Here is an 18,378-nt window from a genome sequence, read left to right as displayed (position 1 = left end):
TCGGCGGTGTGTTCTTCCAATTCTTGACGATATCCGCTGGATAGTGCATACTTCTTCATTTTCAGTGTCATCGCCCAGCAAGAACAAAAATAATTTATTTACTTCATTTTAAGAATTCATCGTTTCGGGTACTATTTGCTTGCCTGAGCTGGGGTTTGAACCAAACACTTTTGACCTACTAATGCAATGCTATAACCACTACATCAACAACGGTGTTTACAAATAATATCCGATGTGACCAGTTGGATAGCGCATACTTACACATTGTCATAGTTATCACCCAGCGTGAGCAAAGAAATTTTATTTACATCGGATTTTGAAGTTTTCAATAATAAGACTATTTGCTTCATTAGCATCTGCTTCATCATACACCACGGAACATTGCATAAATTTGAAATATTGAAAATATTATTGGTTTTTGTGTTATTTTCGATTTTTGATAAGCTTCAGATTAAGAAATTACGTAAATAGTAAATCATTCATGTAAACGCACAAATAATAAAGTAGTAATTAACATTATATGACTAATTTCTACTGCTCTATCCTAAGTGATAAATTGAAAACCACTGGTCTGGACTTGAACCGTAGACCGCTTTCTTTATAGTCCGGCACTTTATCCACTACACCATGTGACTACGTTGTGTTTGCTGAAAAATTTGAGTCCTTTTCTGTGTTAAAGGAGAGTGTGAGTAGTATTGACATTCTATTCATCCGTCCATGACTTTTTAGTAGTATAAGGATTCCTATTCATCCGTCAACGACTTTAGGTATGTTAAGTAAAAGTCAATCTTTCCAGAAAAAAAACGTCATGTTGTTCAATCAGTGACATAGCTAATTCAAGTGGATGAAATTTGTTTAGGATAAAATGGAAAAAAATAAATTGAAATGATCAAATTTAAATCTGAAATAAAATTGATGAATTTTGGCCATGCAACAGTTATTGCTTATTTCTGTCTTAGGCTTCAAGTCTTGAAAAATTTTGTTTTGAGTGTTCATTATTGCTCGTACAAATAAAAAATTCTTGTAGAAATAGTTATGAAAATAAAAGTTTTATAAAATCTTGAGAAAGACCATTGTTTATTATTTATAAGGTTTGTTAATTCACGGTTGAGCGCACATGGGAACTGCCCCCATGGCCATGCCCGTGCTCCTTTTTTTGGCCCATAGGCCGAGGCGGAATTTAGTTCCTCTTGGGAAGGAAAGGAATGGAAGGGAATGTATTAATGTATTCACCAAAAAATCAATATTTCTTAATTAGATTTGAGAATGTTTGACTAAATGTTTAAATTGCAGTTGTCTAAAATGGTTACAATAAAACTTCTTTAAAGACAACATTTAAAGTAAACACCTTTTTCTTTTCTTCTTCGGTGGCTGTCGGATGATTTTTGAGAAGCTTGCCTTGCTTCCCAGACTCAGCAATCTCGACTCGGACTCCTTTTTGGGAGGGAACACAAAAAATATTAGAATTATTGAATATTTCATGAAACTATTAATTTTAAAAATGTATAAGAAATCAAAATAAACCGTCTTTCGATGTAGCTCTGGAGAAGGCCACATACAGCTGGCCATGACTGAAGACGGGTTCTGGAAGTAATATTCCGACCCGATCAAACGTTTGGCCCTGTGACTTTGTGATGGTCATCGCAAACGCCAACAAAACGGGAAACTGGAGCCTCTTGAGGATGACTGGAAGATCCGAATCAGTTGGGGACATCATCATCCGCGGGATGTAGACGATGTGCCCCTTGTTTTTTCCAGCAGCAATTTCTGCAACGATCAGATTTTCTCTAAGCGCCCTGATGATGAGCCGGGTCCCATTGCAAAGTCCCTGACGCGAATCGATATTCTTCAGAAGAATGATGACGGCTCCCACTTTCATTTTCAGCAAATGGGTGGGAATTCCGGAGACGTCAAAGGAGTTGAGAACTTCGGTTGGGTAATTTGAAATTTCTTCAGGGTCGTCAGAGTCGATGGTATCGATGCTTCTGTACTCATGAAGCGTACCGGGCATGTCTTTGATGATCTGATTGTTGATTCGTAAGCAATCGCCGTTTTTCGGACAAAGAATAGCGCGACTGCATATTTGTTGAGATACGACGGGATCTAACAGTTGAGCAGGATCACCAAAGACGTGCTCGACTAAACTCCGGTTATAATTGAAAAATTCTTTAGGAATTTCAATCATATCGGGGATGTTCAATTTTGGATGCGTCGGTAGAGTTCCGTTTCCAAGCTGAATGAGCCAATCGGCGTAGTCTTGACTGCCGGCCACGGTACGCATATTTTGAGTCAGACGAAGTTGTCGAAACTGAGGCCAAGTGTCATTGTTTCGGATAGTGACTTCCAGCACTGTCACCCTGTTTCCGTGTCGGACGACCGGTAAACACTGACGAAAATCGCCACCAAGAAGGAGCACTTTACCACCGTGAGGAAGATTGTTCTTGTGCAACTTTTGGAACAGGAAATTGAAAGCACTAAGGGCGTGATTTGTCTTCATGGTGGCTTCGTCAGAAATGATGAGAACTGCACTTCTGATCAAATGGGCGAGGAAGCTACCATCTTCGATTTTTGATCTGGTCGCTTCAGTAATTGGAGGGTAAATCTTGAATTGGGAATGATACGTTGTGCCGTCAATCAACAACGTAGAAGCGATGCCGGTAGACGCAACGGCGATCACTGTTTTCCCTTGTCCCTGCAGTACGGTGATGAGAGTGTTGTACAGGAACGTCTTCCCCGTTCCTCCAGGGCCATCCAAGAAATACTGATGCGGAATTGCATTTTCAGTATCGTTGACGGCAGCCATGACTTGATCGAAGGCAGCCCGTTGACCTTCGTTCAACTGACTAACCATCAATTCACCCAATCTTCTCTTCTCTCTCATAGTAATTTCAGCATTTTCTTCGAGTTGAGCCGCGATAAGACGATGAATAAGCTGAAAATCAGGAACAGGCAATGAGAGATTTTCCATCGTTTGATTGTTGAGAAGTAGCTTGTCTTGAATAAATTTCAAAGTCAAGTTTTTTGCTATTTCGGCGTCGTGACCATTACGAATAAAATCTTCCATTAGCTGAGGCAAAGATCGCTCAAAGAGATAAAGAGCATCCGTAGGATTGCAAAACAGACAAATGTCAACAAAAAGCTGTCGCAATCGTTCTGGCATTTCAAAGGCGGCCGCATCGTCCAGTGTCCTCTCCCAAACGCTGTCATCTTCCAACAAATTTAAGGCAGCGGCGGCTGCTTTAAACGTCGGTAAAATTACACCGTTGACTGTTCGAAGATTTTCAAAACTGGTCGGTCCTTTGACGTTAATGAGGAGCAAGCGCAGGCAGAATCGCTCAATTTGACGGACACTCACCGTGTACAATCGGCCAATGATTTTGAGATTTTGAACTCGTCGCTTCCAGAAATTACGGCCACCAACCTTGACGAAAGCAAAATGGTTGACAATCTCTCTGTAAAAATACTGCCTCGCTTCTTCATTATCCCGGTTCAAGATGAAAAAAGCAGTTAAAGTCGTTTCTTTCAAAGCGGCGTTGGCGACTGCTTGTTCCTCGTTCCCCGGGTGAAAAAAGACGGACTGTTCCAATGGAAGATGTACGGCAAGTCGAAAGATGACATGGGAACGATTGCTGAGGGGAAACTTATTGATTCTCCAGGCGGCTTCTGGTGCGCTGACGTAACGCGTGTCCAAAAAAGTAGTGATTTCGTCCCACACGAATGTCGGCTCATCTTCACCTTCAACTTGCTGATGCGTTCCCTTTTTTGTCTCAATGTTTCCGCTGTCATGGCCTTTGTACACGTACTTAAAGATGTATTTGACACTGGTGAGTGAAGCGCAGGATTCGAGGTTTATGTGACAGTCATATTTCAGCAGCAACCAAGGGTTATAAGGCACAACCCATCTGTTGTCTACTTCATAGACGACATTCCCTCTTTTCAACGGATGTTTAACTCCAGTGTCTCTTCTTCTATAAGTCGGATAGCCGTTGTCGTTGATGATGGTTCCTGCGATGAAATCTTTCGGAAACTTTTTGGTGCACCCTTCAACATCCATGCAAGGAGACTTTTTGTTGATGGCTCCACACGGGCCGTGGATCATGTGAGCCATAACAGCGGCGTAGAGTCTTGGATGGAGAGACTTGTCGGGAATTTCCGCACAAATGGTCTTGTCCATATCTTCTGGTGATAAAGGGGCATCTCTCTTATCGATCCAGATCAGCATGTGGCAATGAGGAAGACCGCGTTTTTGAAATTCGATGACTTCGATATGAGCTGTGGCGAAACCCAAAACTTGCTTTTTCTCGATGTCGTCGACCAACTCTTTTTTCTTCAAGTGGAAGACTCGTGCGACCATATCGGGACGATCAGAAGCTGTCTGATAGTTCGCAATATTTGCCGTAATTTCTCTCCACTTGGGATTGCAAGTAAACGTTAAAAAAAAAGTTGGTTTCCCAAATTTGGCAACAATTGCCATCGCGTCTTGATAATTTTGCTTCATGGCTCGAGGACTGCCAATGAAGGACGAAGGGAGAATGTAGATAGTGCCAACTTCCACATTTTCTCTTTCCGCTCGATTGTTGATGTAATCCATCAGACCGCAGTAGCGCTCAACATGCAGCTCTGTCTGGTGTTTTCTGAGCCAATCTATGCGATTCCCCTCGGTCTTGACGTAAGAATCGACAAAATATTGCTGAGTGAGGGCACCCCCGGACAAAACGATATTGAAATCACCGCGGATTGACATGATTGAACTGTAGAACTCGGCTTGCGTCACTCTTGAGCGTGGGCCTCTGTTCCTGTTTGATTGTTGATCATCGTTCTCGTCTGCTTCGGCTGGTTCCGGTTCTACAATTCGCTCATTTTCAATCTCAGCATTGCCATCTGCTGCGGCGACTTCTTCACGAATTAAAACTCTGGGGTTGGGCCACAGGGGATCAATCTGCTCCTCTTCATCCTCATCAACAATCATTGCCATTGCTGCTGCTTCATCTCTTTCCCTCCGACTGGTGGTGTTATAATTCATGTGAGTATGCCAACCATCTTCACCGTTGGGGAATAGCAGAGGATAACACATCGGATCACACATGGGCTTCTGTGTGTTAATCTGGATGAAACGTCGGCCTCTGACGGGAATATAGAGATGGCCACGAATATCTCTGTTGGATGGCGGAGCTCCATCAGAGCTTTTGAATACTACTGCTATCTCGTGGGCCGTCGGGCAGTTGTAGCGCCGCTGGTCGACATTTCTTCTATCACAAGTGATGATCATGCCGACAGTGTAGTGAGGAAGATTTGCGGCCTGGCGTTGAACGTATTCTTCTTCAAGAACTTGGCGCATCATCTTGTAAACCAAGGCGTACGGATTCTTCTCTCGAAGCATAGCGTCCAATTCTTCCATCAATATTCTACAACAACCCGACATTGCCTGGATATTTGCCCTATAATCAGTGGCCTGCGCCGAGTCCAAAAAATACAGATCTGCATATCTGGGATTTGGTGTTGGACCAAGCGGAGTGATTTGATGGTAAATCTGGCCATGAATTCGATAGCAGTAGGGACCTCGGTTTGGTGGTGGAGATTGGTTTGCTCCAAGCGAAGCAAAAGCGTGAGCACTGTTGTAGTTTCGAATTTGCTTCATGAATTGCTTGGACTTTGGATGCTGATTTTGCAAGAGACTGGCCAAGGGTTGCGGACATGGCTTTGGTGGTGGAATAATCACTTTTCCCTTTCCGCAGCATCGCTGGAACTTTTGATCTTTTGGCATCTCTTTTTCAAAGTGTTTGGCGTCACACTCAGCACAAATCTTGGTCAAATCTCCAATGTCAAGCAAATGAACCCGATCCTCTACAACAATGTCTTTGCAAGCTATCCGATGCGTTCGCCGATTTCCAGCACGGTTGCGATCAAGGTGCATCTCACGAAGAAAAGCTTCGTGGTCTGCGGTTTCAACGGGAACAATTTCGGCGTGTTGAAGCGCATTTCTTGCTCGCAGTTCTTCCTCTTCTCGCTCTCTTTCAAATTGATGTTCTCGCTGTAGCTCTGTTCGCAACCTATCCTCTTCACGCCTATCAGCTGTTTCTTCCTCATTTTCAGTCGCTCTATAATCAGTCATGACTTCCGTGTGCTGCTCACGTCGTTCTGCGGTATCTTCCTCAGTTTCTTCGAAGAGATTTACTTGATGAAGGAATCTATCAGCGATAGCGCGCTCCAATCTTTCTTCTCCTGTTTCTCTGCCACGTACAGCTTCTTGGCGTAACGACTGATCGCAAAGTCGAGCCAAAGTAGTTTCTTCAGTTTCTTTGTCGCGAACAGCATTTTGACGTAATAACTTATCTTGAAGTCGTGCCTGCTTTTCTACTTCTAGCTCCTTATTTCGCAAATTTTTTTGCCGTACTGCCTGCGCTCGCTGTCTTGCCCATTTTTCTTCCTCAGATTCCTCTTTCCGCAGAGAATGTTGCCGCAAAGCCTGTTCACAAAGTCTAGAAGATTTCTCTGCTTCAGACTCCTCGTTCCGCAGAGATTTTTGCCTCAATGCCTGATCTTGAAGTCTTGCTGATCTCTCTGCTTCCGATTCATCTCTCCGCAGATATTTCTTCCGCAATGCCTGGGCTTGCAACCTAGCTCGTTGTTCTTCAGCAGTTTCGGTGTCGTCAGCAGCTCTCTTTCTTGCCTGATGTTGTTGTCTTGCTGGACGCTCTGCCACAGCATCATTAGCAAGAACAACTCTTGGGCGATCACATGCAGGTCTCTGATTCATCGCTCGTAGAATAATTGCTGCTTCTTGTTGACGAAGAGCAGCTTGCCGCTCTGCCTCGGCTTGCAATCGAGCTCGAATTTGTTCATCTTGACGAAGATCTGCTTGCCGCTCCGCCTCGGCTAACAGTCGCGCACGATTTTCTTCTTCTTGACGAAGAACTGCTTGCCGCTCCGCCTCGGCTAACAGTCGCGCACGATTTTCTTCTTCTTGACGAAAAACTGCTTGCCGCTCCGCCTCGGCTAACAGTCGAGCACGATTTTCTTCTTCCGCTTGTTCCTGTCGAAGGAGTTGCTGACGGATTCGCTGATCATGCAGTCTAGCTTCATGGTCAACCTGAGTCTCGTTAGCACGGGCGACTCTCTTCCGCTCAGCATCTAACCTCTGCCTCAACGCTCTCTCGTCAGGTGCCTCTGCCTGACGCTCTTCCCTAGCCTTTTTCGCATTCAAATTTTTTGCAACCTGAACTTCTTCGGGATTGAGCCGACGTCGCTTCTCTTCACGAGCGATCTTGGCCCTTTCCCTATTAGCCGCCAATCGCACTTCCTTTGCCTCCGGGTCTTCGTTACTTCTTTTTTCCCTAGCCTTCCTATTCTTCTCATCTTTTTCCTCTCGAGTTAATTCGCGACGCGGTGGCATTTTCAACTCAGCAAAATAACCCCTAATTTATCAAAAAAAATTCGCTTCTATCAGTGGAGGGCTTTTTGGAGGGCTTTTGGAGGGCTTTACACCGCAAAAATTTCAAAAAGCTTAAAATTAAACACAAATTCGAACGTAAGCCGTCGACACAACCGGTGCTCAATATCCCAGTGGTACAGCCCGGTTAAGGTTCACATCTGATAAACAAATACGCATCGCAGGTTAGCTCCTCTCCGGTTGTCGACTGTTCGTTTTACAATGACTGACCCCCAAAAATGTCAACAATTATGCAATTATTTTCATTTGCGCTCAACTTGATGCTGACTTGATCGGGATTTTTATCGCAATTGTGACTGTTAAAAGCCAAAATGCTAACCTCTATACCAAGACCAGCACAAATTGGCTGAAAACCGTCGGACACCACAACTAATAAGTCTTTAGCAGGCTAATAAAAACATGCTACGGACTTTAAATTGTTGGAATTCGGAAAGTACTTTACTTGAGCAATGAGTGTCCTGATGCCGTAGGAAGTTAGAAGTAAGCTGGAAGACATCCCGGAGCGGAAGTGAATGGCGACTTGAAGATCTGGTCACAAATTCGATGCATTACAGGCTATTTAATGCAAAATAAAAGCTTGTATCAGTAAAAAATTGCAAACATCTTATCCAACTTCAGTAATTGACGCGCACATTTTTTATTGGTAAAGTTTATTTTATGGAACCAGACTTGAACCATCAACCTGTGCGTTTGAAATCGAACGCACTAACCACAACGCCACGTTCCGATACAAAAATGTAGTAAATCGACGACAAAATCACCGTTACCTGTCGATTTCTGGTTTCTTTTTTTTTTCGAAGGAAGTGCATGATAAACAATTGCCAACTTAATCAAAGTTCAACAGAATAACGAAATTCTTCACAAAGACCCAAAACGAATTTGAATGGAAGTAGATTCGAACATTTGACCACTCGATTAGAAACCAAAGGTGATAACCACTACACCATGTTTGGGTACAAATTGGTTGGCGATTCGAAGACAAAAAAATTGTAGCCTAGAGCTACTGAATTGAACTCTGTCTCTTTTGTTGAGCATTGGACACAGTCGAAAACATAGCAAACCACTAACATAAATTTCAATTATCGACCAACATTCCTTCTAAATTAAAACACACCGCCCGAGAGTTGAACACAGAGCCTCTGTTGATCGAGATTACCATGCTAGAACGTTAACCATTACACCAACTCAGAATAATTTTTGGCAAAAAAGTTCTAAAGTTATCAACTACCAATTTTATAGCAGGTAATAAAACGTGCTATAAACATGTTCTAATGGAAAAAAGGTACAATAAAAACAATTTACCTGACAATTAAAGTCCTGATGCCGGTCGTTGGCTGGAAGCGAGAAACGGAGTAACTTCGACGGAACACTACAGGCTGGTGATGAAAATATTTGTGAAAGCTAATTCTTTTCATTAAAATAAATGGAATCGACAAAAAATGTACCTGACTATTAAATTCCTGTTGCCAGTCGTAGTTCGAAAGTGAGGAAGGCACTCAATTCGATTGTAAACTACAGGCTGAAAAACAAATTGCAAAATACATACACATATAAGAATTCGAGTGTTCAAAATTAATACAAAACATAATTCACATGGTCGTCATTGCTAACACGTGCAACAATTTTTCACCATCTCCAATTTATGTGCTGTCATGGAGAACCGAACCATTAACCCCCCGTGTTTGATTTCCAACACGCTAACCACTACACCACGAGCGGTTGTAAATTGTAAGAAAATCGTCGAAGACAATAACTTATGAGTTCGGAGCAAAGATTCATGCCATGGGCTTGTTCGAATGGATAAAAGTGAACTGAAAAATCTTACCTGACTATGATAATCCTGATGCCAGTCATGGGCTCGAAGAAGGAAATGCAGTCCTTTCGATAATACACTACAGGCTAATGAATGCAAAAATATGTTATAATCCTACTATTTTTAATTGCAATGAAATAAACTGCAATGTTTGTACCTGACAATTAAATTCCTGATGCCAGTCATGGGCCGCAAGTGAGGAAGGAAGCAACTCACCTCGATTGTACACTACAGGCTGAAAATTAAATTTCAAAATCCATACACGTATAAGAACTCGAGTGTTCAAAAACAGGAAAAAAAATAATTCAAATGGTCGTGATTGGTAGAACATACAACAATTTTCACCATCGTTAATTTATGTACTGTCATCGAGAACCGAACCATTGAACCCAGTGTTTGAAATCCAACACGCTAACCACTACACCACGAGCGGATGTAAATTGTAAGAAAATCGTCGAAGACGATCACTTATGAGTTCGGAGCAAAGATTCATGTCATGGGCTTGTTCGAATGGATAAAAGTGAACTGAAAAATCTTAGCTGACTATGATAATCCTGATGCCAGTCATGGGCTCGAAGAAGGAAATGCAGTCCTTTCGATAATACACTACAGGCTAATGAATGCAAAAATATATTTTAATCCTACTGTTTTTAATTATAATGAAATAAACTGCAATGTTTGTACCTGACAATTAAATTCCTGATGCCAGTCATGGGCCGCAAGTGAGGAAGGCAGGCACTCACCTCGATTGTACACTACAGGCTGAAAATTAAAATGCAAATTACATACACGTATAAGAACTCGAGTGTTCAAAAACAATTCAAAGGGTCGTGTTTGGTAGCTACAACAATTTTCACCATCGTAAATTTAAGTGCTGTTATCGAGAACCGAACCATTAACCCCAGTGTTTGAAATCCAACACGCTAACCACTACACCGAGAGCGGATAAAATGGGAAGAAAATCGTCGAAGACAATCACTTATGAGTTCGTAGCAAAGATTCAAACCATGGGCTTGTTCAAATGGATAAAAGTGAACTGAAAAATCTTACCTGACTATGATAATCCTGATGCCAGTCATGGGCTCGAAGAAGGGAATGCAGTCCTTTCGATAGTACACTACAAACTGGTGAATTAAACAAATATTTTCATCATCTTTTTTTTTGTAATTGAAATGAAATAAAATAGCAATACTTGTACCTGGCTATGAAAATCCAGATGCCAGTCGCAGGCTTGAAGTAGAAACACAGTCACTGTGATTATATATACAACAGGCCGAGAAATCTATAATGCCAAACATGAAACAGTTGAATTTGTTGGAATTGAGATAAATGAAATCTATATCAGTCACCTGGCAATTAAGAGTATTGCTTTATTTGGCTGAAAGTTTGAAAAGAGTCGATGAAGTCACCAATTCGTCAAACTTTTTGTCTTGTTACATGTAAGTCAAAACATAAGTCAATCACAAATATTTACGTTTGACAAATGATGAAAGAATTGTATATTTACACTGTATCTATTTGATACACCAGTTTGACTTACCCAATTTGTCTCGAATTTACACAGTTTGGAGTATGAAATCAATCGCAATCGAGAAATCAAAATCGAAGAAATCTATTACTCGAGACAAAATTTGACGTGTCAGTTGTTGTAAACAACAATGATTACCATCGTCTGCTCGATGAGCAACGTGACTCGATATAATATCGATATAACCCTAATTTCTAAATTAATTCATGTAAACATTAAATAAAGTTGACCTTGACCGGGATCGAACCGCGGACCTCTCTCATGGTAGCATAAGACGCTAACCAATACACCATTATAGAGATGAAATTCAACGTAGAGAATTGGATCTAAAAATATGTCGTAGAGACACGGTGCGTCGCGTTGCGCTCACCTGTGTTTAGCAAGTGTAACGCGACGTGTGAAATTCGAGACACCGAAATGTTTGAAATTACTCTTAAATGAGCTCAATGATGAATATCAGTTTGTGACCAAGTGGTTATCAAGTTCGCCTATCATGTGTGAGAACTCGGGTTCAAATCCCGACAGCCACTAATTTCTATAATGAGAATTGAAAATTGCAAATTAATAAATTGCAAAAAATAATAAATTGCAAAAAATTGCAAATTAATAACAGCACCTTGACCAGGGATCGAACCTCTCGCTTCGTAGCCGTGCATGCTATCCAATAGATCATTAGAACGATGATAACAATAAAGGGAATGGGATCTACCAATATGTCTAAGAGATCCGGTGCGTCGCGTCGCGCTCACCTGTGCGTCATGAGCGACGTGACGCGAGACGCAGATATCTTTAAAACAACTCGTCAATAAGATCGAATCCGAATAATAATTGGTGGTCAAGTGGTTAGCAAGTTAGCTTCCCATGCGTGAGTACTCGGGATCAAATCCTGATAGACACTCCAATTTCTGAATTGAAAATTGAACTTAAAAAATTAATAATTCAAAACAGTGCCTTGACCCGGGATCGAACTTCGGTCCTCTCTCTTCGTAGTCGAGCACGCTATCCAATACACCTTTAGAGAGATGGAATCAGTATAGCGAATTGGATGTAAAAATATATCTTAAAGACACGATGCATCGCGTCGCGCTCACCTGTGCGTCATGAGCGACGTGACGCGAGACGCAGAAATGTTTGAAACAACTTGGCAATAATATCAAAGAAAATTATCAATTGGTGGTCAAGTGGTTAGCGAGTTCGCCTACCATGCGTGAGTACTCGGGTTCAATTCCCGATAGACACTCCAATTTCTGAATTGAAAATTGAACTTAAAAAATTAATAATTCAAAACAGTGCCTTGACCCGGGATCGAACCTCGGACCTCTCGCACGGTAGCACTGCACGCTAACCAATACACCATTAGAAAGATGGAATTCAATTGAGGAAATTGGATGTTAAAAAAATATGTCCAAGACAAACGGCGCGCGCCGCTCACGAAACACTGGAAGCGCAACAAAAAACAACCATCTGTCCAAATTCCAACTCGATATCACTATCAGTTCTGATAGTGTAGTGGTTAGAGTGTGTGCGACAATGCCATCCCAATCGGATGTGCGGCGGAAGCACCTCTCCGACCATGGTTCAAACCCCAAGTAGTACACTCGAATCTAATAGAGGACATCGACATATATAACCGAATAGAGCAGTCGATGTTAAAAAAAAAACCCTACCCGACTACTAACAAATTCTACCCCTCTCTCTCCCCCCCCCTGTCCGCAAAAAAAAAAAAAAAAAAAAACGCACACGGTTCGAGCCCGTGTGTGTGTGTGTGGCGAGAAGGGCGCGCGCAAACGGACAAACGATGAGGAAAGCTGACGTGTGTGTATCGCCTCGCTTACTCAATTCGAAACTTTCGCCACCGGTTGCGTCTCGCCGATACAGACAAACAACAAACGGACAAACAAACAAACACACAAACAGAATCACAGACTGGCCAAGGTCACTTACCCACGCCCGCGGTTTATAGAGCAGTCGAAGCAGTCGAAGCAGTCGACTAGTATACCTAGGCCCGTCCAAGGACGGCGAACCAGGCGGCTAGACATGTTCACCTAAGCGCACAGTACACATGGAGCAAAACGCCACTCTTATAATCCCACTGGCCAATTCCTAGCTGTCCGGGACTTTTTTTTTCATCCATTTATGGACTTGTACATCTTCCACCGTGAGCCAGTCGGTCTTTTGGGGTTTTTTTGTGGACTTGTTTTTTTTTCGTTGAAACCAAGTATCGGTTGAGTTTTGGTTTTATTTTTAGACTTTTATTTTTCAGAGTTTGGTTGTATTGTATTTGACACATTTCCCACGGACTCGAGTTTCGGTGAAGTTTTCCACGGTATTTTGAATCTTGAACACGTTTGGACCGTCAAACACTCCATTCTGATTCTCAACTCCTTCTTCCTCTCCTTCCTCATCTTCCCGTTTCACTTTCTTCCCTTCCAATTTATTTCTTCCCACTTTTTCCCATCTTCCTCCCCTCTCTCATCCTTCCCCCTCTCTATCTTCCCTCGCTCACCATCCTCTCCCTCACCATCCCCTCCCTCACCATCCCCTCCCTCACTATCCCCTCCCTCACCATCCCCTCCCTCACCATCCCTTCCCTCACCATCCCCACCCTCACCATCCCTTCTCTGCACACTCCTCCCTCATGTAATCCTTCCCCTTAGACTCACATGTATCTCGTACTTATCTCGATGTGGGCTTGAACAACGGGCCGTTGTATCCTGGATCCAATGCTCTAACCACTGAGCTGTTGAGTTGTATTATAAGTTAAACAGGGGGAAAAGTCATCATCCACTTAAGTAAATTCGGATTTTCCCTAAATACCAATAAATATTAATCGCACGACGTAATTCTTTGGCCAGTAAGTATTTGCTCCTGTATTTTAATGAAACTTACAAAACTCAGCTTCGCATATAAAATTCGAATAACCACTTGAGAGGTAATAGTCAAATATATGATTGGTGGTGTATTGGTTAGAGTGTTCGCATAGCATATTCATGTCTTTAAGTTCAATACTCATAAATTGTTAAAATAAAAATTGACAAAGAGTTTGAAATAATTTACTTGGCTTTCAATCTGAATACCTCATAAATTCCTGTTTTCGTAGAAACATTCCTCATTGCCGGTTTGAACAACAGCCCATCGTTTCTTGAGTCCTGTTTTCTAACCACATAGCTATTGAGAATTATTGAAGTATTTTCTTGGGAGGAAATCATCGACATATATGAGGCAACATCGATAGTGAACAGTTGCGTTTGCAATAAATTGGTAGAATAATTCATCACCCGTCGTTAGCGAATTAGTTGCAATTACTCATGGCCCAACGTAAACAAATTTGTAGATATTATGTTTCACCCAACGTGTTCTGTAGGACACTTAAAATTTCCTGCCCGTTTTTTAACAGTTTAAAAGATTTAATTTCCTGCCCGTGGACAAATCATTTGCCAGTTAAACCAATGTCATTGAATCTCCGATACCTTGTGTTTGACCCGAAAAATTCCCTCGAATTCCTTCACCACGAGCTCTCGCGGCCGCGGGGGTTCCCCTTCGGGGGCCCCACCCCCGCGGGCTCGAGTCGCGGTGAAGTATCCTCGGTTTTTTGTACCTTGAAAACGTTTCGCCCGTCGAACTCAGTTACGCATTTACCAGTTAAACCACTGTCATTAGATTTCTCATATATCCACTCATGGCCCAGCGTATTCTGAAGGAATTTTAAAATTTCCTGCCCGTTAAGCGTGAGCCTGCGCTTAAATTTCCTGCCCGTGGGCAAATCATTTGCCAGTTAAACCATTGTCATTGAATGTCTGATACCTTATGTTTGACCCGAAAAATTCCCTCGAATTCCTTCACCACCAGCTCTCGCGGCCGCGGGGGTGCCCCTTCGGGGGCCCCACCCCCGCGGGCTCGAGTCGCGGTGAAGGTATCCTCGGTTTTTTGTACCTTGAACACGTTTCGCCCGTCGAACGCATTCTCACTTTTTTACAACTATTCTTTGTAGCTACTTGTTAAGCGTGAGCCAAATCAGGAAAGTTAATTATCCCACTTGACCTTTAGCCCGTCGTGATTGACTTTCGTTGAATTATTTTCATCCCGTCGTGAGAAAATAAGGGTGAATTCTTTTCAGCCCGTCGTGAGCGAAATAGGGTGAATAATTTTAAGTTCGGCGTTAGCAACGTAGGGTGAATTATTTTCAGCCCGTCGTGAGCGAAATAGATTGAATTATTTTCAGCCCGTCGTGAGCGAAATAGAGTGAATTCTTTTCAGCCCGTCGTGAGCAACTTAGGGTGAATTCTTTTCAGCCCGACGTGAGCGAAAAATAGTGAATAATTTTCAACTCGGCATGAGCAACCACTATACGGTGACCACTCTTCAATTAGATCAATATTTAATTTAAATTGGTGGCGAAGTGGTTAGTGAGTTCGCTTACCATGCGTGAGTACTCAGGTTCAAATCCCGATCGACCCTCCCATTTCTAAATTAAAAATTGAACATTGCAAATTAATAATCAAAAACAAAGCATTTGCCCAGGATCAAACCTTGGACCTCTCACATATTAGCCGAGCACGCTATCCAATACACTATTAGAGAGATAAATCTGATAGAGGAAATTGGATGTAAAAATATGTCGTACAGATACGGTGCGTCACGTCGCGCTCACCTGTGTGAGGCAAGAGCTACGCGACGTGTGTAACGCGAGACGCCAAAATAATTGAAACTACCTCTAAATGAGCTCAGTGATGAATATCAATTGGTGGTCAAGTGGTTATCAAGTTCGCTTACCATGCGTGAGTATTCGGGTTCAAATCCAGATCAACCCTAATTTCTAAATTGAAAATTGAACTTTACAAATAAACAACTCATAACAATACCTTGACCCGGGATCGAACCTCGGACCTGTCGCTTCGTAGCCGTGAACGCTATCCAATATACCATGAGAGAGATGGAATTCAACAGAGGAAATTGGATCTATAAATATGTCGTAGAGACACGGTGCATCGCTTCGCGCTCACCTATGCGTCCTGAGCGACGTGACGCGAGACGCAGATATGTTTGAAACAACTTGTCAGTAAGATCAAAGAAAAAACATCAATTGGTGGTCAAGTGGTTAGCATGTTCGCTTACCATGCGTGAGTATTCGGGTTCAAATCCCGATAAACACTCCAATTTCTCCAAATAAAACGTTGCAAATTAATAAATATTTACAGCGCCTTGATCCGGCATCGAACCTCAGACCTCTCGCATGTTAACCGAGCACGCTAACCAATACACCAAGAGAGATATGGATTTCAAAGTAAGTAACGGGATCTATAAATATGTCGTAGAGATATGGTGCGTCGCGTCGCGCTCACCTGTGTGCCATTCGCAACGCGAGATGCAGAGATGTTTGAAACCACACTTCAATGAAATCATCCTTGAATATCACTTGGTGGGCAAGTGGTTAGCGAGGTCGCTTACCATGCGTGAGTTTTCAGGTTCAAATCCCGATAGACACCAATTTCTAAATTGAAAATTGAAGTTGACAAATTAACAATTCATAACAATGCCTTGTACCGGGATCGAACCTCGGACCTCTCGCATGGTAGCAGTGCACGCTAACCAATACACCATTAGAATGATGGAATTCTATAGAGGAAATTGGATGTAAAAATAAATGTCCAAGACAAACGGAAACTGGAAGTGCAACAACAAACAACCATCTGTCCAAATTCCAACTCGATATGAATATCAGTTCTGATAGTGTAATGGTTAGAGTGTGTGCGACAATGCCATCCCAATCGGATGTGCGGCGGAAGCACCTCTCCGACCATGGTTCAAACCCCAAGTAGTACACTCGAATCTAATAGAGGACATCGACATATAACCGATGGAAAAAAAACCTACCCGACTACTAACAAATTCTAGCCCTCTCTCTCCCCCCCTGTCCGCAAAAAAAAAAAAAAACGCACACGGTTCGAGCCCGTGTGTGTGTGTGTGGCGAGAAGGGCGCGCGCAAACGGAGAAACGGTGAGGAAAGTTGACGTGTGTATCGCCTCGCTTACTCAATTCGAAACTTTCGCCACTGGTTGCGTCTCGCCGATACAGACAAACAACAAACGGACAAACAAACAAACACACAAACAGAATCACAGACTGGCCAAGGTCACTTAGCCACGCCCGCGGTTTATAGAGCAGTAGAAGAAAGATAGAAGAAAGAAGCAGTAGACTAGTATACCTAGGCCCGTCCAAGGACGGCGAACCAGGCGGCTAGACATAATCACCTAAGCGCACAGTATACATGGAGCAAAACGCCACTCGTATAATCCCACTGGCCAATTCCTTACTGCCCGGGACTTGTTTTTTTCATCCATTTATGGACTTGTACAACTTCCACCGTGAGCCAGTCGGTCTTTTGGGTTTTTATTGTGGACTTGTTTTTTCTTTCGTTGCAAGCAAGTATCGGTTGAGTTTTGGTTTTATTTGGGGACTTGTATTTTTCAGAGTTTGGTTGTATTGGATTTGACACATTTCCTCGGATTTCTTCTGTTGTATCTTGTACACGTTTGGCCCGTCGAACTGCCCACTCTTATCCTCCCCTCCTTCTTCCTATCTTTCCTCATTCTCCCCTCCCACTTTTCCCCCTCCCACTTTCTCCCCTCCCAATTTCTCCCCTCCTACTCCCCACTCCCATCCTCCCCCTCTCTATCTCCCCACCCCTCACCATCCCCTCCTTGCATACTCCTCCCTCATGTATCCCTTCCCCTTAGACTCACATGTATCTCGTACTTATCTCGATGAGGGCTTGAACACCGGGCCGTTGTATCCTGGATCCAATGCTCTAACCACTGAGCTGTTGAGTTGTATTATCAGTTAAACAGGGGGAAAAGTCATCAGCCACTTAAGTCAATTCGGATTTGCTCTAAATACCAATAAATATTAATCGCACGACGTAATTCTTTGGCCCGTAAGTATTTGCTCCTGTATTTTACTGAAACTTATAAAACTCAGCTTCGCATATAAAATTCGAATAACCACTTGAGAGGTAATAGTCAAATATATGATTGGTGGTGTATTGGTTAGAGTGTTCGCATAGCATAATAATGACTTTAGGTTCAATACTCATAAATTGTGAAAATAAAAATTGACAAAGTGTTTGAAATAATTTACTTGGCTTTCAATCTGAATACCTCATAATTTCCTCTTTCCGTCTATACATTACTCGTTGCCGGTTTGAACAATAGCCCATCGTATCTTGATTCCTGTTCCCTAACCACATAGCTATTGAGAGGTATTGGTGTAATTTCTTGGGAGGAAGTCATCGACATATATGAGGCAACATCGATAGTGAACAGTTGCATTTGCAATAAATTGGTAGAATAATTCATCACCCGTCGTTAGCGAATTAGTTGCTATGTTTCACCCAACGTGTTCTATAGGAAACTTAAAATTTCCTGCCCGTGTTTTAACAGTTTAAAAGATTTAATTTCCTGCCCGTGGACAAATCATTTGCCTATCTTGATTCCTGTTCTCTAACCACATAGCTATTGAGAGGTATTGGTGTATTTTCTTGGGAGCAAGTCATCGACATATATGAGGCAACATCGATAGTGAACAGTT

The 18,378-nt window shown here is 42.5% G+C and overlaps 1 protein-coding gene and 1 long non-coding RNA gene across 2 annotated transcripts; both read right to left on the bottom strand.

Annotated features, from left to right (window-relative positions):
• Positions 1-1,306: 1,306 nt before the first annotated feature.
• LOC124209958 lies at positions 1,307-8,825 on the bottom strand. Its single transcript, XM_046608208.1, has 3 exons — positions 8,753-8,825; positions 1,525-8,005; positions 1,307-1,434 (listed from the first exon to the last, which is right to left on the bottom strand). The coding sequence occupies exons 2-3, from the start codon at positions 7,391-7,393 to the stop codon at positions 1,307-1,309; spliced, it is 5,997 nt and encodes a 1,998-aa protein (XP_046464164.1). The 5' UTR covers positions 7,394-8,005; positions 8,753-8,825.
• Positions 8,826-9,801: 976 nt separating this feature from the next.
• Positions 9,802-10,893, bottom strand: LOC124209100. The gene is made up of 6 exons (XR_006880776.1): positions 10,804-10,893; positions 10,613-10,692; positions 10,462-10,545; positions 10,314-10,387; positions 9,948-10,025; positions 9,802-9,876 (listed from the first exon to the last, which is right to left on the bottom strand). It is a non-coding gene; the product is annotated as an uncharacterized LOC124209100 (long non-coding RNA).
• Positions 10,894-18,378: the final 7,485 nt, after the last annotated feature.

Source organism: Daphnia pulex, chromosome 12 (genome assembly GCF_021134715.1).
Source record: "Daphnia pulex isolate KAP4 chromosome 12, ASM2113471v1".
Classification (NCBI taxonomy): Eukaryota; Metazoa; Arthropoda; class Branchiopoda; order Diplostraca; family Daphniidae; genus Daphnia; species Daphnia pulex.
Note: the sequence above shows the minus strand (reverse complement) of the source record. Positions and strands in the feature narration are given on the sequence as shown.